At 39.9% G+C, this 19,262-nt stretch overlaps 1 protein-coding gene across 3 annotated transcripts in view; it reads left to right on the top strand.

Annotated features, from left to right (window-relative positions):
- B3GLCT (beta 3-glucosyltransferase) overlaps positions 1 to 19,262 on the top strand; it is a 51,537-nt gene that overhangs the window by 23,891 nt on the left and 8,384 nt on the right. For all 3 annotated transcript variants that reach the window (XM_069882970.1, XM_069882978.1, XM_069882962.1), the window contains exons 7-11: positions 7,713 to 7,849; positions 8,884 to 8,947; positions 13,322 to 13,453; positions 14,421 to 14,490; positions 17,984 to 18,097. In XM_069882970.1, the coding sequence (XP_069739071.1) occupies positions 7,713 to 7,849; positions 8,884 to 8,947; positions 13,322 to 13,453; positions 14,421 to 14,490; positions 17,984 to 18,097 (517 nt within the window). The remainder of the gene's footprint in view (positions 1 to 7,712; positions 7,850 to 8,883; positions 8,948 to 13,321; positions 13,454 to 14,420; positions 14,491 to 17,983; positions 18,098 to 19,262) is intronic.

Genomic DNA, 19,262 nt, shown 5'->3' with positions numbered 1-19,262 from the left:
CATGCCCCTTAGCACCTCGTCCACCCGTGCCTTAAACACCTCCAGGGAAGGTGACTCAACCACCTCCCTGGGCAACCTGTTCCAGTGCCCAATGACCCTTTCCGTGAAGAATTTTTTCCTAATGTTCAGCCTAAGTCTCCCCTGGTGCAGCTTGAGGCCATTCCCTGTTGTCCTGTCCCCCATCACTTGGGAGAAGAGGCCAGCACCCTCCTCTCTACAACCTCGTTTCAGGTGGTTATAGAGAGCAATGAGGTCACCCCTCAGCCTCCTCTTCTCCAGGCTAAACAACCCCAGCTCTCTCAGCCGTTCCTCATAAGGCCTGTTCTCCAGCCCCTTCACCAGCTTCGTTGCTCTTCTCTGGACTCGCTCCAGAGCCTCAACATCCTTCTTGTGGTGAGGGGCCCAGAACTGAACACAGGATTCAAGGAGCGGTCTCACCAGTGCCGAGTACAGAGGGAGAATAACCTCCCTGGACCTGCTGGTCGCACCATTTCTGATACAAGCCAAGATGCCATTGGCCTTCTTGGCCACCTGGGCACACTGCTGGCTCATGTTCAGTCACTGTCAACCAACACCCCCAGGTCCCTCTCCTCCAGGCAGCTTTCTAGACAGACTTCTCCTAGTCTGTAGCACTGCACAGGGTTGTTGTGCCCCAAGTGCAAGACCCGGCATTTGGCCTTGTTAAACCTCATGCCATTGGACTCTGCCCAGCGGTCCAGCCTGTTCAGATCCCTTTGCAGAGCCTCCCTACCCTCCAGCAGATCGACACTTCCACCCAGCTTAGTGTCGTCCGCAAACTTGCTAAGGGTGCACTCGATGCCTTCATCCAGGTCATTGATAAAGACATTGAACAGGGCGGGACCCAGCACTGAGCCCTGCCATCCAACCAGTTTTCCACCCAGGAGAGTGTGTGCCTGTCCAGGCCAGAGGCTGATAGTTTCCGAAGCAGAATGCTGTGAGAAACTGTGTCAAAGGCTTTACTGAAGTCCAGGAAGACCACATCCACAGCCTTTCCCTCATCCAGCAGCCGAGTCACTTTGTCATAGAAGGCGATCAGGTTAGTCTGGCAAGACCTGCCTTTTGTGAACCCATGTTGACTGGGCCTGATCACCCAGTTCTCTTGCATGTGCTTCATGATAGCACTCAAGATCACCTGCTCCATGACTTTCCCTGGCACTGAGGTCAGACTGACAGGCCTGTAGTTTTCTGGGTTCTCCCTGCGACCCTTCTTGTAGATGGGCACAACATCAGCCAGCCTCCAGTCCAGTGGGACTTCCCCAGTCTTCCAGGACTGTTGGAAGATGATGGAAAGGGGTTTGGCCAGCACATCCGCCAGCTCCTTCAATACCCTTGGATGAATCCCATCTGGCCCCATAGGCTTGTGAGTGTCTAGTTCGGCTAGCAAGGCTCTGACCACCTCCTCTTGGAACATGGGAGCCTCATTTTGCTCCTCTAGCTCCTGGGTTAGTACACAGACGGAACGACTTTCTTTACAATTAAAGACTGAGGCAAAGAAGGCATTAAGTACCTCAGCCTTTTCCTCATCCCCTGTCACTGTTGTTCCTTCTGCATCCAATAGGGACTGTATGGTCTCCCTAGTCCTCCTTTTATTATTTATATATTTATAGAAGGATTTTTTGTTATCTTTCACAGACTTTGCCAATCTGATTTCTAGTTGAGCCTTAGCCCTTCTGATTTTTTCTCTACGCAATCTCACTTCCCTCCTGTAGTCCACCCAAGAGGCCTGTCCCCTCTTCCAGAGCCCGTAAACGTTTCTCTTCTTGATATCACTCAAGATTTCTCTGTTCAACCAAGCTGGCTTTCTCCCCTCCGGGCTTTTTTTCCGGAACATGGGGATGGCTTTCTCCTGAGCTGCTAGGATTTCCTTTTTGAAGAGCTCCCAGCCCTCATGGGCTCCCTTGCCCTTAAGTACTGTCTCCCATGAGACTTTGCCAACCAGCCTTCTGAAGAGTTCAGAGTCTGCCCTCTGAAAATTTAATGCTGCTGTCCTACTAACCACCCTCTTCACTTCACCTAGAACAGAAAACCCTGTCATCTCACGATCGCTTTGTCCCAGGCGTCCACCTACTGCCACATCCCCCACAAGGCCTTCTCTGTTCACAAACAGCAGGTCCAGGAGGGCACCCTCCCTTGTTGGTTCATTCACCAGCTGTGCAAGGAAGTTGTCTTCCATGCACTCCAGGAACCTCCTAGACTGCTTCTTTTCTGCTCTATTGTACTTCCAGCAGATATCAGGAAGATTGAAGTCTCCCACAAGAAGAAGAGGCATTGATCTGGAGATTAACCCCAGCTGTTTATAGAAGAGCTCATCAGCTGCTTCTCCTTGGCTGGGTGGTCTGTAACAGACTCCCATCACAAAATCTACCTTCTGGTGGGCTCCTCTGATTTTAACCCACAGGCACTCAATCTCCTCATCACCACAATCCATCTCAATGGTGTCCAAGTCCTCCCTTACAAAGAGGGCTACCCCGCCTCCTCTCCTACCCTTCCTATCCCGCCTGAAGAGTTTGTACCCCACCATAGCTGCCCTCCAGTTATATGAGTCGTCCCACCATGTTTCCGTGATGGCAACGATATCATAGGCTCCTTGCCCTACGACAGCTTCCAGCTCTTCCTTCTTATTCCCCATGCTGCGTGCATTGGTGTAAATGCACTTCAGTTGAGCTGCCGAGCCTTCAGCCCTCTTAGAGGGAACAGAGTTCATTCCCAATTGCCTGGTAACTGGAGTACCTAGCTCCAGAGTGCCCATATCTCCCTTAGCACCCCCAGGTGTGTTCTCCCCCACTTTCTGTGTGGTGATGTACTGGTGGTCCTCACCAGCACATCCTCTCCGAATCACCAGTGCCCCACGTCCAGGCTCGTTCCTGTGTAGCCTGGTCTCAACCTCCTCCCCCTTCACATCTAGTTTAAAGCTCGATTTATGAGCTTAGCTAGGTTTTTAGCAAGTATTCAGATATTTTACATTTTTAAACGTGCTGTCTTCAAAATGGCTCACTGAATATATCAGGCCTTTGAAATGTCCATTTATTTATGTTTCAGAAACATCTACGCCTAATTGATCTTCTCGGAATAGAAACATAAGAACTCTAAATTCTAGGTACTGCCCTTATGGCAGTTTTAATCTCTCCTTTGCATTATGTGTAATTTCTGTTACAAGAACAAATTATGTTCCAACCTGCTTTAACAGGAAAATTAAACATTTTGCATTTGTACACTGTAATCAGCATCTTAGTGCAACAGTCCACAACTAATTCCTTACATACAGTAGTAATCCATCAGACACAGATTTTAAGATGAGTTAGACCAGAATGAGCTCATTCATTATTCATTTTAAAATGCCAGTGGTCTGCATAATAAAGAGCTGGTATAAATTAACCACAGTAAAATGTCTACAAGGAGCATGTGAATAGTTGATGAATCCTCAGCTTTTCAATCTGTATATGTAAAGATTAATAACAGAACTGCTCAGAGAGATATGGATGTAATGTTGAGTGAAAACAAATGTGTGAAAACATCATGGGAGTCTGTGGAGGAATGAAGAGAATGACTTGCATTAGTAATCAAGGACATTATTGACTGCAGTAAAACTAAAAAACAGTAAGGAGTATCTGACTTACATAAAAACCTCAAGGCAAGCATTTGGTGAATTATATCTGAGAGCAAGACATGCTTTTTTGCTGTGAGAGTAAGTGAGCACTGGCACAGGTTTCCCAGAGAGGTTGTGGAGTCCCCATCCTTGGAGAAAACTCATAAGCTATCTGGACACTGTCCTGGGCAACCTACTGTACAGGTGGCACTGCCTGAGCAGAGGAGGTTAGACCAGATGATTCCCAGAGGTCCCTTCCAACCTTAGCACCTCTGTGATTCTGTGTTTCAACAGCAGATTGATAAAACCTGTGATTTCATCATGGAAGACAGCGGCAAGGTTAAACCAAGTTCTATGTGCAACTCCTCATCCTGTCATCCTAACAAGATGATAGACTGCGGCCCCGAAGATATTCAGAATGAGCAAACTATACTGAACTAAACTAAACTGTTAATATCTAAAAGGCATAAAAGACCTGTCTAAAGAACAGTTTGTCTTTGAGAATCATAAGATGTTGTATTATAGTAAGACATAGTGAGAATGTGACAGCTGAAGTCTCCTGTCCTCTGTCACACACAAGTCTTAGAGAAATTAATTTGGTGTACTTGCCTGGTATTCCTGGGTAAGTGGTTACAAGAGTGAGTAGGTGGAATCATCTTGATCAGCAAATTAGGTAAAGTCACTTCTGCCCTCCCTCAGGTCTGGTATTGAGTTTTGGTGCATGAAATTCCTTCAGCTATTAGTTTAAAGTGTCCTAAAGACTTTGGCCTGCCCTTGCTAAAGGTAGGTGATTTTTACCATGTTTGAAGCATGATATATTGACTGTTCCTGTGGATGGTAGTTACCCATAATGCAATAAACAAAATACTTTTTTGCCTGTATGCAATTTGATTACCACCATTCCTTAAGTAACTTTATAAGTTGCTTTTTATAGGACTGATTTACTCTTGTACAGCCAGCCTGCACAGATTGACTTGCCCTACCTATGTTAAGCTTGGAGAGTATCGGCTGTAACCTGGAATATCTTCAATGTGATTTGAGCCTTAATGTTGCCAGAAATAATATTATGTGAAAGCCTGAGGAGGTATATGTATGACTTCAATTTTTTGTATTTTATAGAGCAAGGAAAGTAAGTTTGGTTTTTCTAATCCATAGATTATTTTGGTGTAAAAATTAACATGCAAAGCTAGAATAAATAAAGACTTCTATTCACTCTGTAGCATAACAAAGTGGAGGTCCAGAATAAGCAAAACGGAAAACAGGTCTGCATGCAGACCTCCTTTTTTCTGCTATTTGCTAACTGTTGCACCCTGGCCAAATCTCATTCATTGCTCCTTCTCAGCTCAACTAGAAAATTTAGGTTAGTCTCTATAACAAAGTCTACTTGAAATTAGGAAGGCTGCTTCTGAGAACTAAGGTACTCTTGGAGTTGGAATTTTTTTCCTGGATATTTATACAGTACTTTTGCTTGAATATTTTCCCTTTTGTCTTGAATTTTGTATACATTATTTATTTACCTCGTGTCAAGTGTGTGAACTGTGTGAATGTCTTGAAGGAATTTTTCATTGTTGCTGACAGCTGCCCCTTTAAAGAAGGGGAAGTATCGAATATGGCAGGGAGGAGGAAGGAATCTTTTGTGAAAAAATATTCACCCTAACTTTGAATCAGTTTTTGTGATGAACTTGTAAATTCTCAGGAAAAAGAAAAGCCTGTATTACTGTCATAATGCAAAAAAAGTGACACTTTAAATATTTAGTACGACCATTAAGGTGATTCAGTATTCTGATTCATTATTTGAACTTTCAGGCCTGAAAAACAGTTTATATATATAAATTTTGAAAAAAAAAATTATATGTATACATATGTTCTTCTTTCCCTTAATGAGAGTCCTTAATCTACAGAAATTTGGAGGCATGCTTGTTTTATAGCCATTCTAAGCAGAAAGATTAAAACAACTGACAGTGATGTTAAAGAAGCAGTATTTAACTCAGTGAATTATTTCCAAGTACAGCAGAGTCAATAGTAAATTCTTAAATGTTGCTATTAAAAGCTAATAACAACTTTACCACTTAATTTTTTACTTCACAAATGCATCCTTTCCATCATCTTCCAACAGTCCTGGAAGACTGGGGAAGTCCCACTGGACTGGAGGCTGGCTGATGTTGTGCCCATCTACAAAAAGGGCCGCAGGGAGGACCCAGGAAACTACAGGCCTGTCAGTCTGACCTCAGTGCCAGGGAAAGTCATGGAACAGGTGATCTTGAGTGCTATCATGAAGCACATGCAAGAGAACCGGGTGATCAGGCCCAGTCAACATGGGTTCACAAAAGGCAGGTCTTGCCAGACTAACCTGATCGCCTTCTATGACAAAGTGACCCGGCTACTGGATGAGGGAAAGGCTGTGGATGTGGTCTTCCTGGACTTCAGCAAAGCCTTTGACACAGTTTCTCACAGCGTTCTGCTTGAGAAACTGTCAGCCTCTGGGCTGGACAGGCGCACACTCTCCTGGGTGGAAAACTGGTTGGATGGCCGGGCCCAGAGAGTGGTGGTAAATGGTGTGAAATCCAGCTGGAGGCCAGTGACAAGTGGGGTTCCCCAGGGCTCAGTGCTGGGTCCAGCCCTGTTCAATGTCTTCATCAATGACCTGGATGAAGGCATCGAATGCACCCTTAGCAAGTTTGCGGATGACACTAAGCTGGGTGGAAGTGTCGATCTGCTGGAGGGTCGGGAGGCTCTGCAAAGGGATCTGAACAGGCTGGACCGCTGGGCAGAGTCCAATGGCATGAGGTTTAACAAGGCCAAATGCCGGGTCCTGCACTTGGGGCACAACAACCCTATGCAGTGCTACAGACTGGGAGAAGTCTGTCTAGAAAGCTGCCTGGAGGAGAGGGACCTGGGGGTGTTGGTTGACAGCCGACTGAATATGAGCCAGCAGTGTGCCCAGGTGGCCAAGAAGGCCAATGGCATCTTGGCTTGTATCAGAAACGGCGTGACCAGCAGGTCCAGGGAGGTTATCCTCCCTCTGTACTCGGCACTGGTGAGACCGCTCCTCGAATCCTGTGTTCAGTTCTGGGCCCCTCACCACAAGAAGGATGTTGAGGCTCTGGAGAGAGTCCAGAGAAGAGCAACAAAGCTGGTGAAAGGGCTGGAGAACAGGCCTTATGAGGAGCGGCTGAGAGAGCTGGGGTTGTTTAGCCTGGAGAAGAGGAGGCTGAGGGGTGACCTCATTGCTCTCTACAACTACCTGAAAGGACGTTGTAGAGAGGAGGGTGCTGGCCTCTTCTCCCAAGTGACAGGGGACAGGACAAGAGGGAATGGCCTCAAGCTCCGACAGGGGAGGTTTAGGCTAGACGTTAGGAAAAAATTCTTTACAGAAAGGGTCATTGGGCACTGGAACAGGCTGCCCAGGGAGGTGGTTGAGTCACCTTCCCTGGAGGTGTTTAAGGCACGGGTGGACGAGGTGCTGAGGGATGTGGTTTAGTGTTTGGTAGGAACGGTTGGACTCGGTGATCCGGTGGGTCTCTTCCAACCTGGTTATTCTGTGATTCTGTGATTCTGTGATACTTGGGGCCTTCTTCGTTTAACTGTTTTGAAGTTCAAGCTGTTTAAAATGTATTTGCTTTTTAAGTTCCCTAGACAGATGGAAATTGAGAGTGGATATATTTAAAGTTCCTGAATGCAGTACTTCTGATTGTCTTCTCTAGTCAATAGTCATTTTGGGGAGTCAACCAATGGAACATTTTGGCCAAAGAGATTGGGAATTTTATTCAAAACATGACCAGACAACCTGGGCAACCTGCTCTAGGTGACCTTGCTTGAGCAGGGGGGTTGAAGTAGCCCTTCTATAATTCTGGCATTCAATGCTCTTTGGACAAGTGGAATCCAGGACGAATGCTGGTGTTTGAGAATACAGTGTGTATTTGAATTCAGAGAACTGCTTTTAGTTTCATTTCTTGCCAAATACAATTTTCATCCAAATTATTGTGAACAAAATGCTTTCCTTGTTTTTGTTTTCAGGTTTGGTTTATTCAGCATGAATGCAGTCGTCATCTTCACTAAAAGGATGCTGTAGATGAACAAAATTGTTTCCTATATTCCTTTACAGGAGTGTTTTTTAGGTAAAGCATTATATGATGAAGAATCTACAATAATTCACCACTATGCCTTTGCTGAAAATCCTACAGCCTTTAAATTTCCAGATTTTGCTGCTGGTTGGGCACTTAGCATTCCACTTGTTAACAAGTAAGAATTGATTCTTTACTTACTTCTTGTTTATTGATAGTAATTAAGAATGTTTAATTTATACAATTTTTCTAGATGCTAATCAATATTATTTTAATGAATTATGATTTCATATGGATTAATATTTTCCATAAAAGACGAAGGTGTTTCTGCAGCACAGTTATAAATTTACCCAGAAAATACTCCTTTGATAAAATTCTATTTCTTCCTTACCCTATACATTCCAAGCCTAGTTATTTTAAAGAAACACCTAAGAATTCATTATTCGACAGCAGTACAGAAATAGATTTCCATATCATTGCTGTGCCTGTGATTTATTTACTTCACTCTGCCTATCTAAAAGGTAGCATCACGTCAGCTAGTTAATATTTGTCCAGTACTAGTCGTTCAACTAGTTCAATGCCATCTCTTATCATCTAAAAGATGTATTGTACTCCAGATAGCGTTTTTTTTCCCTGGATCATAAAATGACTGCATTGCCTACTAGAAGTGTTTCTCTCATGCCAAGAGACAACCTAGACGTTTATTTCAGATTAGATGCCTAGTTTTAAATGAGATTTGAAAAGTTCGTAGATTTCAGAACTTGAGCGCATCTCGCTGTAGCAAGGATTGATGTTTTCATGAACTGAAGGTGTGTAAATAATGTACTTTTGAATACAGAGGAAGAATATTGTCATAAGTTTGAGATGCTGATCAATTTTGAGCTTCAAATGCACTGCTGCTTTTAGTCTATTGAAAACATTATGCTAGACTCTCCATCTACTCTAGATGAGAACTCTCGGGCAAGAGAGTATCAAACTGTGTGTGTTGAAAACTAATAGTATGTTAACATCATCACACTGTGCTCAGATGGAAAAAAATATATGAAAAATAAAATAAGTTACTTCTTTGGGCAATAAATACAGAAATGTGATTCTCCCTCCCCCATAAGATGATCAGTAATACCAGCCACACTTCACTGCATACGCTAGTGACTGATTTTTTTTTTCAATATGTTTTTTTTTGAGTAAATTTCTTCATCTTTAATTACATAGGCTTGCAAAGAAGTTGAAAAGTGAACCACTCAAGTCAGACTTCACAATAGATTTAAAGCATGAGGTAAGCAGTGATGTGATGAAAGAAAAAAATATTTCAAATCTATACATTTGAATAGTGAGTGTTACATGATAATGGAAATAACAAATTTTCTTAGATGTTGCTGAAGCACTTGAATGCAGTGGCATGTTTAATTTCTTTCCCTTCCTTTAGAATATTATAATACGATACTTTAAATTTCAAGCATAGAAGACTTAACGAATAAAATTACATTCATATATGACCTCGTATCAACAGACAAGGAGAAGTCTGAGGTACTCAACAACTTTTTTACTTCAGTCTTCTCACCCCTCTTGGGTCCGTGGACAACAAGATGGGGACCTGGGGTAAAGCCCCTCCCAGTGTAGGGGAAGATCAGGTTTGTGACCACCTGAGGAATCTAAACATACAGAATTCTATGGGACCTGATAAGATGCATCTCAATGTCCTGTGGGAGTAGGCTGATGCTCAACTGATGTATTTCTCAAAAGCAGTTGAACCCATCTCGGCTTTCGTTTTGCTACATGAAACAAGCCAGCAAGCTGTTTGTTTTTTCTTGTTAATTTTTCTAAATGCAATACCTTGGTCTTCACACTGTTAATCGTCTTTTGTAGATTACCTCTAAGTTATTTGTATGTTCCCAGTATTCCAGTCTACCTCAGCACTGCAAAGCCTCTAAACAGAGCATCATAAAAAAAGAATGTATTCATTAGCAGACATTTCTTTTATGTGCCACAGATTGCTTAATGAAAAACAATTGATCACTCAACTGGCAAAGTTACTTCCATCCAATTCTTATTCCATTAGCAGTTCTTTGCACATGTTTCATTTCAAATTTATTGCCATAGATAACCTGTTTCAGCCCTGTGGTTATTCTTTCTGCACAGTCTCATGTCTCCCTAGAGACAGTTCCATTCCCCCTCATTTATTTTATAAATCACCATCTTTTCCTTCTTAAATCATTTTTATCTCTATGTCCTTCTTGTGTGAATCAAGATTGACAACAAATCAAAGGAAATAAACTGTGATCTTTGATGATTGTGTATAATATTTAAATTCATGAAGGATTATGAATGTTTTAAGAAATGTTTTAGTTTGGCAGATGCCTAATAACATGTGCCTCCAGACCCCAGTATTCTATTATGCTCTGCATTTTATTATGCTCTCTTTAGTTTTTTTTTCCACCCTGCTACTTTCCAGGTCTCTGTTTCTTTTATCCATAACATTTCTTTCTCTTTCATCTGGAAAGCCTGTTTTGCAAATATGGTAAATGGTTTTTGTCACGCTGCTCTTCATTTCTAGATTGTTTTTTAGACTTTTTGTAACGGCACAATATGCAGCATATTCCCTAAAGCTTATTCAAAACTGGAAGTGAATAATAGATATTTTTGTCTATCTAACATTAGGTTTGATCTGGGCCTAAGACTAGGAATATTTTTTGTCTTTTTATCAAAAATCCATTTCCATTGTTTTAGGAACATGACACTCTAACCTCACTTTTGAAATATGGTATCTTCACACAATTCTGTGGCTTTCTGTTGAAGACTTCATTATGTAGTGATGGACGTGTAATTCTGAGTAGTTCCCTTTTGAACTAATACAATCTTAAAATGCACTGAAAGCTAAAAGTCCCATCCCTTGCTGTGATGTAGTCTTCCAGGTACAAGGCATGATCAAGAACTGCTTATAATCCATACTGTGAATGTGATGATGAGGCAAAAAGATAACCTTGGAGATGCATATGTGTGTTTATTGGCTGCTTCTTACAACGAGCAACAATGTTACACATCATTGCCATGTTCCTCCTGTGCTCCAAGTGCTATCAACAGTATTTGTCTTAACTTCTACTCATGCGTATGCGTTTTCTTACCTATAGAGTGGCTTTTCCCTGTAGTACTTTGTTGAACTTGGCTGTAATGCTAAGATCATCTGTGTTTTCAGAAGCATTACTAAAATAGTGTCGAAACAGACCGCTTAATAATAACGAGGCTAAGAGAAATTAGAACTTGCAAATCTTCTCCCAAGTGACAGGGGGCAGGACAAGAGGGAATGGCCTCAAGCTCCGCCGGGGGAGGTTCAGGCTGGACATTAGGAAAAAAGTTTACACAGAAAGGGTCATTGGGCACTGGAACATGCTGCCCAGGGAGGTGGTTGAGTCACCTTCCCTGGAGGTGTTTAAGGCACGGATGGACAAGGTGCTGAGGGGCATGGTTTAGTGTTTGGTATGAATGGTTGGACTCGATGATCCAGTGGGTCTTTTCCAACCTGGTTATTCTATGATTCTATGAATCTGCAGCTGAGTTACAGTGGCTTAGCAAGTAACTATCAGTTGAGCAGTAGTAGCGACTATGTTTGTACTCTCAGCTCCCAGTCATCTGCATATGCTCAATTACAAGGAAAAATAGAGTAATTTAAACTCCTTTCAGTGTAATCAAACTATATTTTTTCTTGGCGCTTGAGGTGGTGTAAAACATGTGTGTAGTTAGGACAGTGCGGCTGCAATCAGCAACTTCCTAGAAAGTCATCAGTTAATTGTGTTCTAGTATGCGACTGTACCCCAGCTGTTGGCTGTCAAAAAATCTTTCAGATCTCGAAGCCTAAGTTTCAAAAATATGATTGTGTTCTCCCGCCTGCCCCTAGTCTTAAAAGGGCCTGTAACAAGCTGGCTGTTGTATTTTACTCTCTAGGTTCCAGAAATAGCTGAGTGCAGGTATCTGGGATTTTCTGAAGTTGCTGAGACCTAAATGAGATGGACAGGAAAAATAATTACCTGTAGCTTACAAGTCTGTAACTGCTTTGGTGACTTGGACTTGTCCAGACCATACTTAATTCTCTTGGTTTGCACTAAATTCTTCCAGAACACCAGGGAAAAGGAAGCACTTTGCCCTCTTAATAATAGCTTAATGATCCCATTATTTGCTAAAAGAGGAGTTAGAATTCTGACCTGGGGCAATAGTTTAAAGCTAACGGTTCATAAATAGGCACAAAACAGTGAAAAGGGCATTAATTTTTGTTGCCTTTAATGTGTGCTGGATCAGGTCATGTGTTTGAGTGAAGCACATAACATGTTTTCTATTCAAGGGTCATTAAGAGTATCTGTAAATAATATGGGAAACAGGAAAAAGAACCCACTGTTTTTCCTTTCTTGGAGGAGTCCCATTCCCTCTGTACAGTAAAGTCAGGCTCCCCTTTGCAAAACTATCTTATTGCTTGGGACTTTTTACAAGGGCGTGTAGTGTTAGGATGGGGGGAGTGGCTATAAATTGGAGAGGGGAAGATTTAGACTAGACATAAGGAAGAAATTCTTAATGATGAGGGTAGTGAGGCACTGGAACAGGTTGCCTGGGGAAGCTGTGGCTGCCCCATCCCTGAAGGTGTTCAAGGCCAGGTTGGATGGGGCCTTGGGCAGCCTGATCTAGTGGGACGTGTCCCTGCCCATGGCAGGGGGGTTGGAGCTGGATGTTCTTTGAGGTCCCTTCCAACCAAAACCATTCTATGAATCTTACTTTTTTGCACAGTAACTCAGTTTCATGAGGTAGCATGGAGAGTCTCTGTCCCTGAATATCTACAGTTTGTTAGTGCAGGCACCCTTATGATAACTAGATGCTGTAACTTCTGACCGAGGCAGAAGCAAACCTAGAACCCAGATCTCCTACATCTTGAGTGTGTTCTCAAACAGCTGTTGTCCAAAGATGCTTTCACATTTTTGGTCTGTCTTTAAGGGAAACTAAGCATTCAGAATTGGGAGTGTATGGCAGTGTAGCTGGGAAGGTTTGATGAACCTATTTCAGACATCATTTGTTTGCTTTTTCCTTTTTCCTTGTAAATTTTGGCTAGCTTTTTCTTTTTTGTTGCTTCATTTAAGAGGGACAGTCCTATCTACTATAGGATAGCATATCTGTTACATTATACTTCATTGTATTTTACAGCTTCTCAGAGTTCTGTTGCTGATTGCTAACATTTGAAGTTGTCACCAGAGAATGGGTCTATTTTGAAATGCTGAAAATTGCCTTATAGGATTAAACACACCTAGCTATTCCAAATTATCAAAATCATTGAAAAGGGCAACACAATAAGGATTTCTGTTTTTATTTTAAAGAAGGTGTAAATATTCACTGTACTACTTCTTATAAAAGTTAAAGGTTGTTTTGAGATGCTTAGATATGTGAAACTAATTGTAATTATATGAAACAAAAAATATAGAAAATGCGTTGGGACTAGAAATGTGAGCGAAAAGTGAGATATGCAGCTAGTTAATCAACTATGGGATAAATCTTCTACAGCATCCCATATTTTTCAGTTTTTCACTGAAGTTTGTCCTTTAATATGATTTCTTTTTATGCTCTGAGAATTTTTATCCTGTTTCATTACTGATAGAAATTTTTTCTATTACAATAGATCGCTCTGTATATTTGGCAGAAAGGGGAAGGACCCCATCTTACTCCGGTGCCTGAGTTCTGCACAGATGATGTGAGCTCGTATAAGGCTGATAATTGTGCAACAACATTCAGTAATTTTCTGCCACTTTGTGTAAGTGCTGTATTTTAAATACCACTTAGTAAAGGTAAAACTGTTTACCGAAATGCATAATATGCAACTTTAAAAATTTCAAAGCTTAAGAAAATATTTTTTTAATAAGTTAAGAAAGAAAATTTGTTCTGGCATTATATGTTTTTGGAAATGCTTTCAGCTTCTATGGCACAAGTATATTTCCTGGCAAACAAATATTGCATATGCTTTAATGGGTCTTTCTGCTACAATGACTGTGAAACCCACAATCTAGAAGTATTTCTCCTTATATTTCTGTGAGTTACAGAAGTATAGATAAGCTTTTTTCTTAGATGGGAATCTAAAACTTGTTGAGGCTAAAGATAAAATGTAATATAGTATTTGATGTATTAAAATACAGCCCATCTCTTCGATCTATTCGAGAATAGGTTTATGGTATTATGGGTTAACTGTTGCTAGAGGCCAAAAAGACTCCCATGCTTCCAGGAGAGCAAAATTCTAGGTTCCAGAAAAGAAAACAAATAAGAAAGGTAAAAGAAAGATATTATTACAGTTGAAATAACTCAAAGATTTCTAGTGTATAGTTTTTAAGCTTCTTTTTCATGCATAATGCAGTTCAATGTGTTCTGTTAGTGAGAACATATTCAAAGAAAGAAAATACTCTTTTTTTAGATGAATCATTCTTAGTTCAACAAGTTCTACTACTCATCCTCTTTTCCTAATGATTTGTGTTTTATTTCATGCTAGAATACTACATCAATGGAAAAAAAGTATTTAAATAATTCTGTTTCAGGATTTTTAAACCACTAGTGAACTTCTTTTCAAGAGACAAAAATGTACTTTCTACTTTATTACTAGTACTCTACTTGAAATGCTATGCACTGAATAGGAATTTTCTGTTTTATTCTATTCATGGACGGGCGTATCCTATAAAGTGTTACAGAGAGACGCTGGAATTATAAAATTCTTTTTTGTCCTGTTCATATAGGGAGAGCCAGTGAAAAAAGAAGATGTCTTCATTGCTGTAAAAACATGTCAGAAATTTCATGGAGACAGAAGTAAGTTGTTAGTTGGTGAAGGCAGTAGTTCTGTGTGATGTGGTTTGTGAAATGAATATCTAAAAACTAAGATGATAGACACTGTCTCTGTAGCTCTTGGGACTAAATGTTTAGTAAATCCATGGGGAAACATGAGAGCTTCAGAACTGAAAATAGTGTATTCTTTAGGCAGATTTTTTTGCTGAATATATTCAGAGTTCTTCAGGAGTGCTGCAGAACATTTAAGATGAAAAGTTGTGGTCATTTGATGTTTCATCATTAGTGATTTGTTGGCAAAAGTCTTGAAATTTAATATATAGATAAAAATATGCATAAAGTTAGCTTATATTGTAAATTGGAGCTGTTGTGCTATTAATCAATATAGCAACTATTAATATCCTTCAGTGTGTTTTCCCCCAGATAATTGGGTTGGTTCTATTCCTTGTGCTCACAGTGGTAATTGTGCAGCTGTGTGGTGGCTGATACAGAAATTTGAACAGGCTGAAAGCTTTCTCCCCTCCTCCTTCCTTTCGTCCTGCCCTCCCCTCCAGTAAAAGATTGAGCAGCTAATGCTGTCATACAGCTTTTATCGATAATCAGCCTATGCAACTGGATGTGTGCAGGTGTTTTATAATGCTTAGAATGCGAAGTTTTGCGTCTTGTAAAATCTGGTCATCTGTAGTACTTTGTCTGAACTATGACCCAGATCAAGAGACTCCCTACTGTGCAACGCTATAGTATGTTCCATCTGGAAATTGTGGTGTTATGCAAGTAAGCATAGTCAACATTGAAATATGGCCATCATATCCATGATAAAATAATAAACAAAAAAACCCCTAACACAGCCTAACATTATATGTCCAGGGAGTATGAACTTCCCTCTTAGAGGGACAGAAAATAAAGACAAAGAGAGATACTCAGCTTCAGCTGCTACACAGTAAGGGTCAGCTCAGCTGAGGTAGATCCAGTATCTACAAAACTAGGAAGGAAAAATTCCAAATCCATTCATTTAACGGAAGATACTCTACCTCCTTGGCGCCACTTACCAGTCCATTCTATTTTACTTCTTTTTACTTTTTTATAAAGAAATTCAGGAATGGATTTATTTCCAGGAACTTACTTGAATTTCGTGTGCCCTTGAATAGTCCAGGTGCATAATATTGTCACCATTAGGCTTAGTTTGTTCATAAGCTTAATTTAAAGGAATTATTATTGGCAAAAAAAATTGAAATTTAAGTAAGGGCTAGTAGTGGTACCAATTTTTTCAGCATTTTTGTCAGAGGACAGGATGAAGATAAATGCTCTTTGGTTACCTAGGTCCCTTTGCTAATGCTTCAAAACCTGTATATTTTGTCACTTCTAAATTTAGGCTATTTGCCAGTGGCTGTATATTTTTTCAAAATAAGTTTTTTATGGAGTTTTTTTCTTAATGTTACTGCACTTGTTGAATGCACATTTCTACAGTATTAATCACCTAATCATTAGCCTTTCTCTAAAGTAGCTTTTGACAAAACAAAATTGACTGTCCTGTAATTGGAGTTCACTGAAGACTTTTTGCTGGATCCATGTTTGTTTTCTTACATCAAAATTAAAAGCAAAAAAACCCTAAAATCTAGAAAGTCAAAAAAGAACTTAGGACTTCAAAAAGATAGTGTAAAGACCCTTCAAGAAACACCTGTTGAATACTGAGGAAAATTCTTGAACTTTCCTCGCAGCTTCCAGTGTTATGCAGTAGAGGATAATCTTACTCCAGATTTTGAAAGATTAATGGATGCCAGCTTCAGAGAGCTCCTTTTACCTGGTAAGTCATTTTTTTTGTATGCCAAAAACTACATTAGTGCAAGATTAAGTCTTGTAATTCAACATGCAAGTCACCAAATTTTACTTCAGAATTTACTTATATACAACTCTCCTTCTAACACATAGTGTATGTGGTTATATAAGAAAATTTCAAGACTGCTGATGTGTCAAGGTTCAAGAAGTAGCACAAATAAAATATGATTCAGAGCTTAGAGCTGACCTGTAAGTACCTCTGTAGTGCAGTATTAAAATTACCATGTGATCACAATTATTAATTGGAAGCATTTTGTATGTCTGGGGCATTTCTGAAAGCTTTCAAATTTTGTTCTTCTGAGAAACACTTTTGAAATAGAACTTTTCCACAAAATAAGAAAATAAATTCCTACCTAATGTTTTCTTTTTATTCTATTTGAAAAAAAAGTTTACTGGCATTCTCCATCAATTAATATGTGATTATGCAGTTGTTATATGATATAATATGACTTTTCAGTACATTGGAGGTGGAGTTAATATATTGTGAAATTCCTGGCTTTGCATTTCAAAACTCCATTGTCATGTTTTATGAACGTATCTTTTTTTAGCATAATTCCCTTAGGATTTTTTTTTTTTAAGGCAAAATGTTTTAAGTGTCTAAACTCTTTAAAAATGTATTGTCCATAGGACAATGCTACAGAAGTGGAATTATATTTTGTTTAAATATTAGAGCCTTTCCTTTTAGTACATTGAGTTCTTATTGCACTATGATAACAGTCACCTTTCTATTCATTTTACTCTTACCAAACTGACTATCGGAATAATAAATCCTACAAGTCTCTGAGTGATCAGAGTAGAGACAAGTGAGCAAGTAGGCAGAAAATATCAAACTGGATAATGGGTGATTCAAGCAAGGGGTTGAAATGAGTTGTTCACAAGCATCAGAGTTATACAACAACAATGGGAAGTTATGTAAATACTTCTTCCATTTAAAGAGCTTGATACCGCTAATGAGATGTACAGGTGGTGTCGAAGAACATAAAACAGTCAAACAACGATAGCAGAATGCATGATATTTCAGAGTAGTTGTTCTACGTCCTGACCGTTTAGTTTTTAAAATGGGAAAAAATCATTGTTTTCAATCTGATTGTTCTCTTCCAAACAGCCAGATGTTCAGCTTTTTTTGTGTTACCCATAATATATTCACTTCCAGATATAACGTAAACATTTGTACCGTCATTATCAGAATTATGTATGATCGATTTTAAATATTTATGTCAAATGGCATTTTACTTGCTGTATGGTTGGCTGTGCATTTTTTTTCAAATGTGACAGTTTCAATACTAAAAGAATGATTGATGTCTGAAAACCGTCATGCTGATGTGTGCTATAAAGTCTGCCATAGCAGGTGTAAAAGTAATCAATTCCATACTTTGGCTAGCATCAATGTAAACATTGCAGTTTCCAATGTAATATGAATGAAACTATAGTCATACTTTGAAAGAAAATTTATTACTGTATAAATAAAACTGCCCTGACTGACTTTCATGAAAACGTAAAATTGTTTCCCTCTAAATATTGTAGGAAAGAAAAAAGAATGAGCCTTGAGAACCATGATGCTGTATTTGAAACAGCATTTTAATTACCACGTGAAGGAATGTGTCAATGAGGTGCATAAATGTTTTGATCGGGTACTTTTTTTTTTTTAACCAAGTTACTAATATCAATGGTTGTTTTGCAGTACCAGTTGTAAAGCGGACTTGGGAAAGAGAAGCTGCCCTTATTGAATACTACAGTGATTATGCAGACATTTCCATTCCTACTATAGATTTAGGCATACCTAACACTGACAGAGGTGAGCTGTTGACTGTTGTGGTCAGTTTTGTGCAAATTACTGTGTAAAGATGATAAGTTTTATGGATGATGTGTATATTTCATGTGTAGTATATTAATTCTGTATTTCTGTAGCATAAACTAAAAGAATGTTTTTGCCACCCAGGAAATGGATGGAGAGTACAGGTCACATATGCAGGGAGAATGTTTTTCTTTATTAGAAACCTAAATATTGTGAGTATGACAGCATGGTACACCGATATACTCCAAGAGAAAAAAATTGCTGTTATTACTCTGGGTAGGAGTAAGAACTCTTGAGTTAATGACATTTGCGAGTAAGATCATCGATAGCAGCAGAAGCCATAGAGTTATGTCGAAAGACCTCTGGCAGTGCCAGCTGGTTACTGAGGATAAACTACTTGCTACATGGTATTCAAATATATGCTGGTGCCTAGTATGTCTTGATTTAAGCACAAAAACTAAATGTTAATTTTAGAAGTTCTTTTTATGACAGACAGTGTGGTTACTTTGTGTTTGAATGGCAAAAGGGTTATGGATATGATGACTTCCACAAGTTTATTATTTACACATTTTTTTCTTCAATTTGATCTGTTATTCCTAGTCTTATAGTTTCTGTTCCTGCTCACCTTCTGAATTAGAAGTGTCCAAGCTGTGGCCTGTCAGTTTTATCTGAGCGGCTATGTCAGTTGTTCTGATCTCCGATTTATTTCCAGCTTTCTGGCTACCCTTATCTTGTCCTCCACAGGGTCTTCTGCAGGCAGACAGAGAATATGTAGAGATTTTCATTTGCACAGGTGCAGTGTGACATGTGGAACCAGTGAACCTTTTCAGGAGGTGACAGATCTACTGGGCATGCATGGATCATCTGTAGAAGCCATGCCCAGTAGTTCTAGTCACACCACAGGGAAGGAAACTTCCATGCTCAATCTTTGAGCGTTGCTGTGGGGAGCAGTGGGGATCGTGGGCTACTGGCATTCTCAGCTAAAGAAATGCTGTTGACTTTACTCTAATACTATTCTTGTCCATCCTTTGTCATGGAATATAATTCACAAAATCAAACCCAAGATTTTTATGTGTTTGTATATCAGACTGCAGTTATGTTCGTCATTTCACAAAACTGGCAAAGCCAGGACTTCCTTAATCACTTAATGTTTGAGTTTAACCAC

Source organism: Phaenicophaeus curvirostris, chromosome 1 (assembly GCF_032191515.1).
Source record: "Phaenicophaeus curvirostris isolate KB17595 chromosome 1, BPBGC_Pcur_1.0, whole genome shotgun sequence".
NCBI classification, from domain to species: Eukaryota; Metazoa; Chordata; class Aves; order Cuculiformes; family Cuculidae; genus Phaenicophaeus; species Phaenicophaeus curvirostris.
The sequence above is the reverse complement of the archived record's forward strand: the minus strand, read 5'-3'. Positions and strand labels throughout refer to the sequence as shown.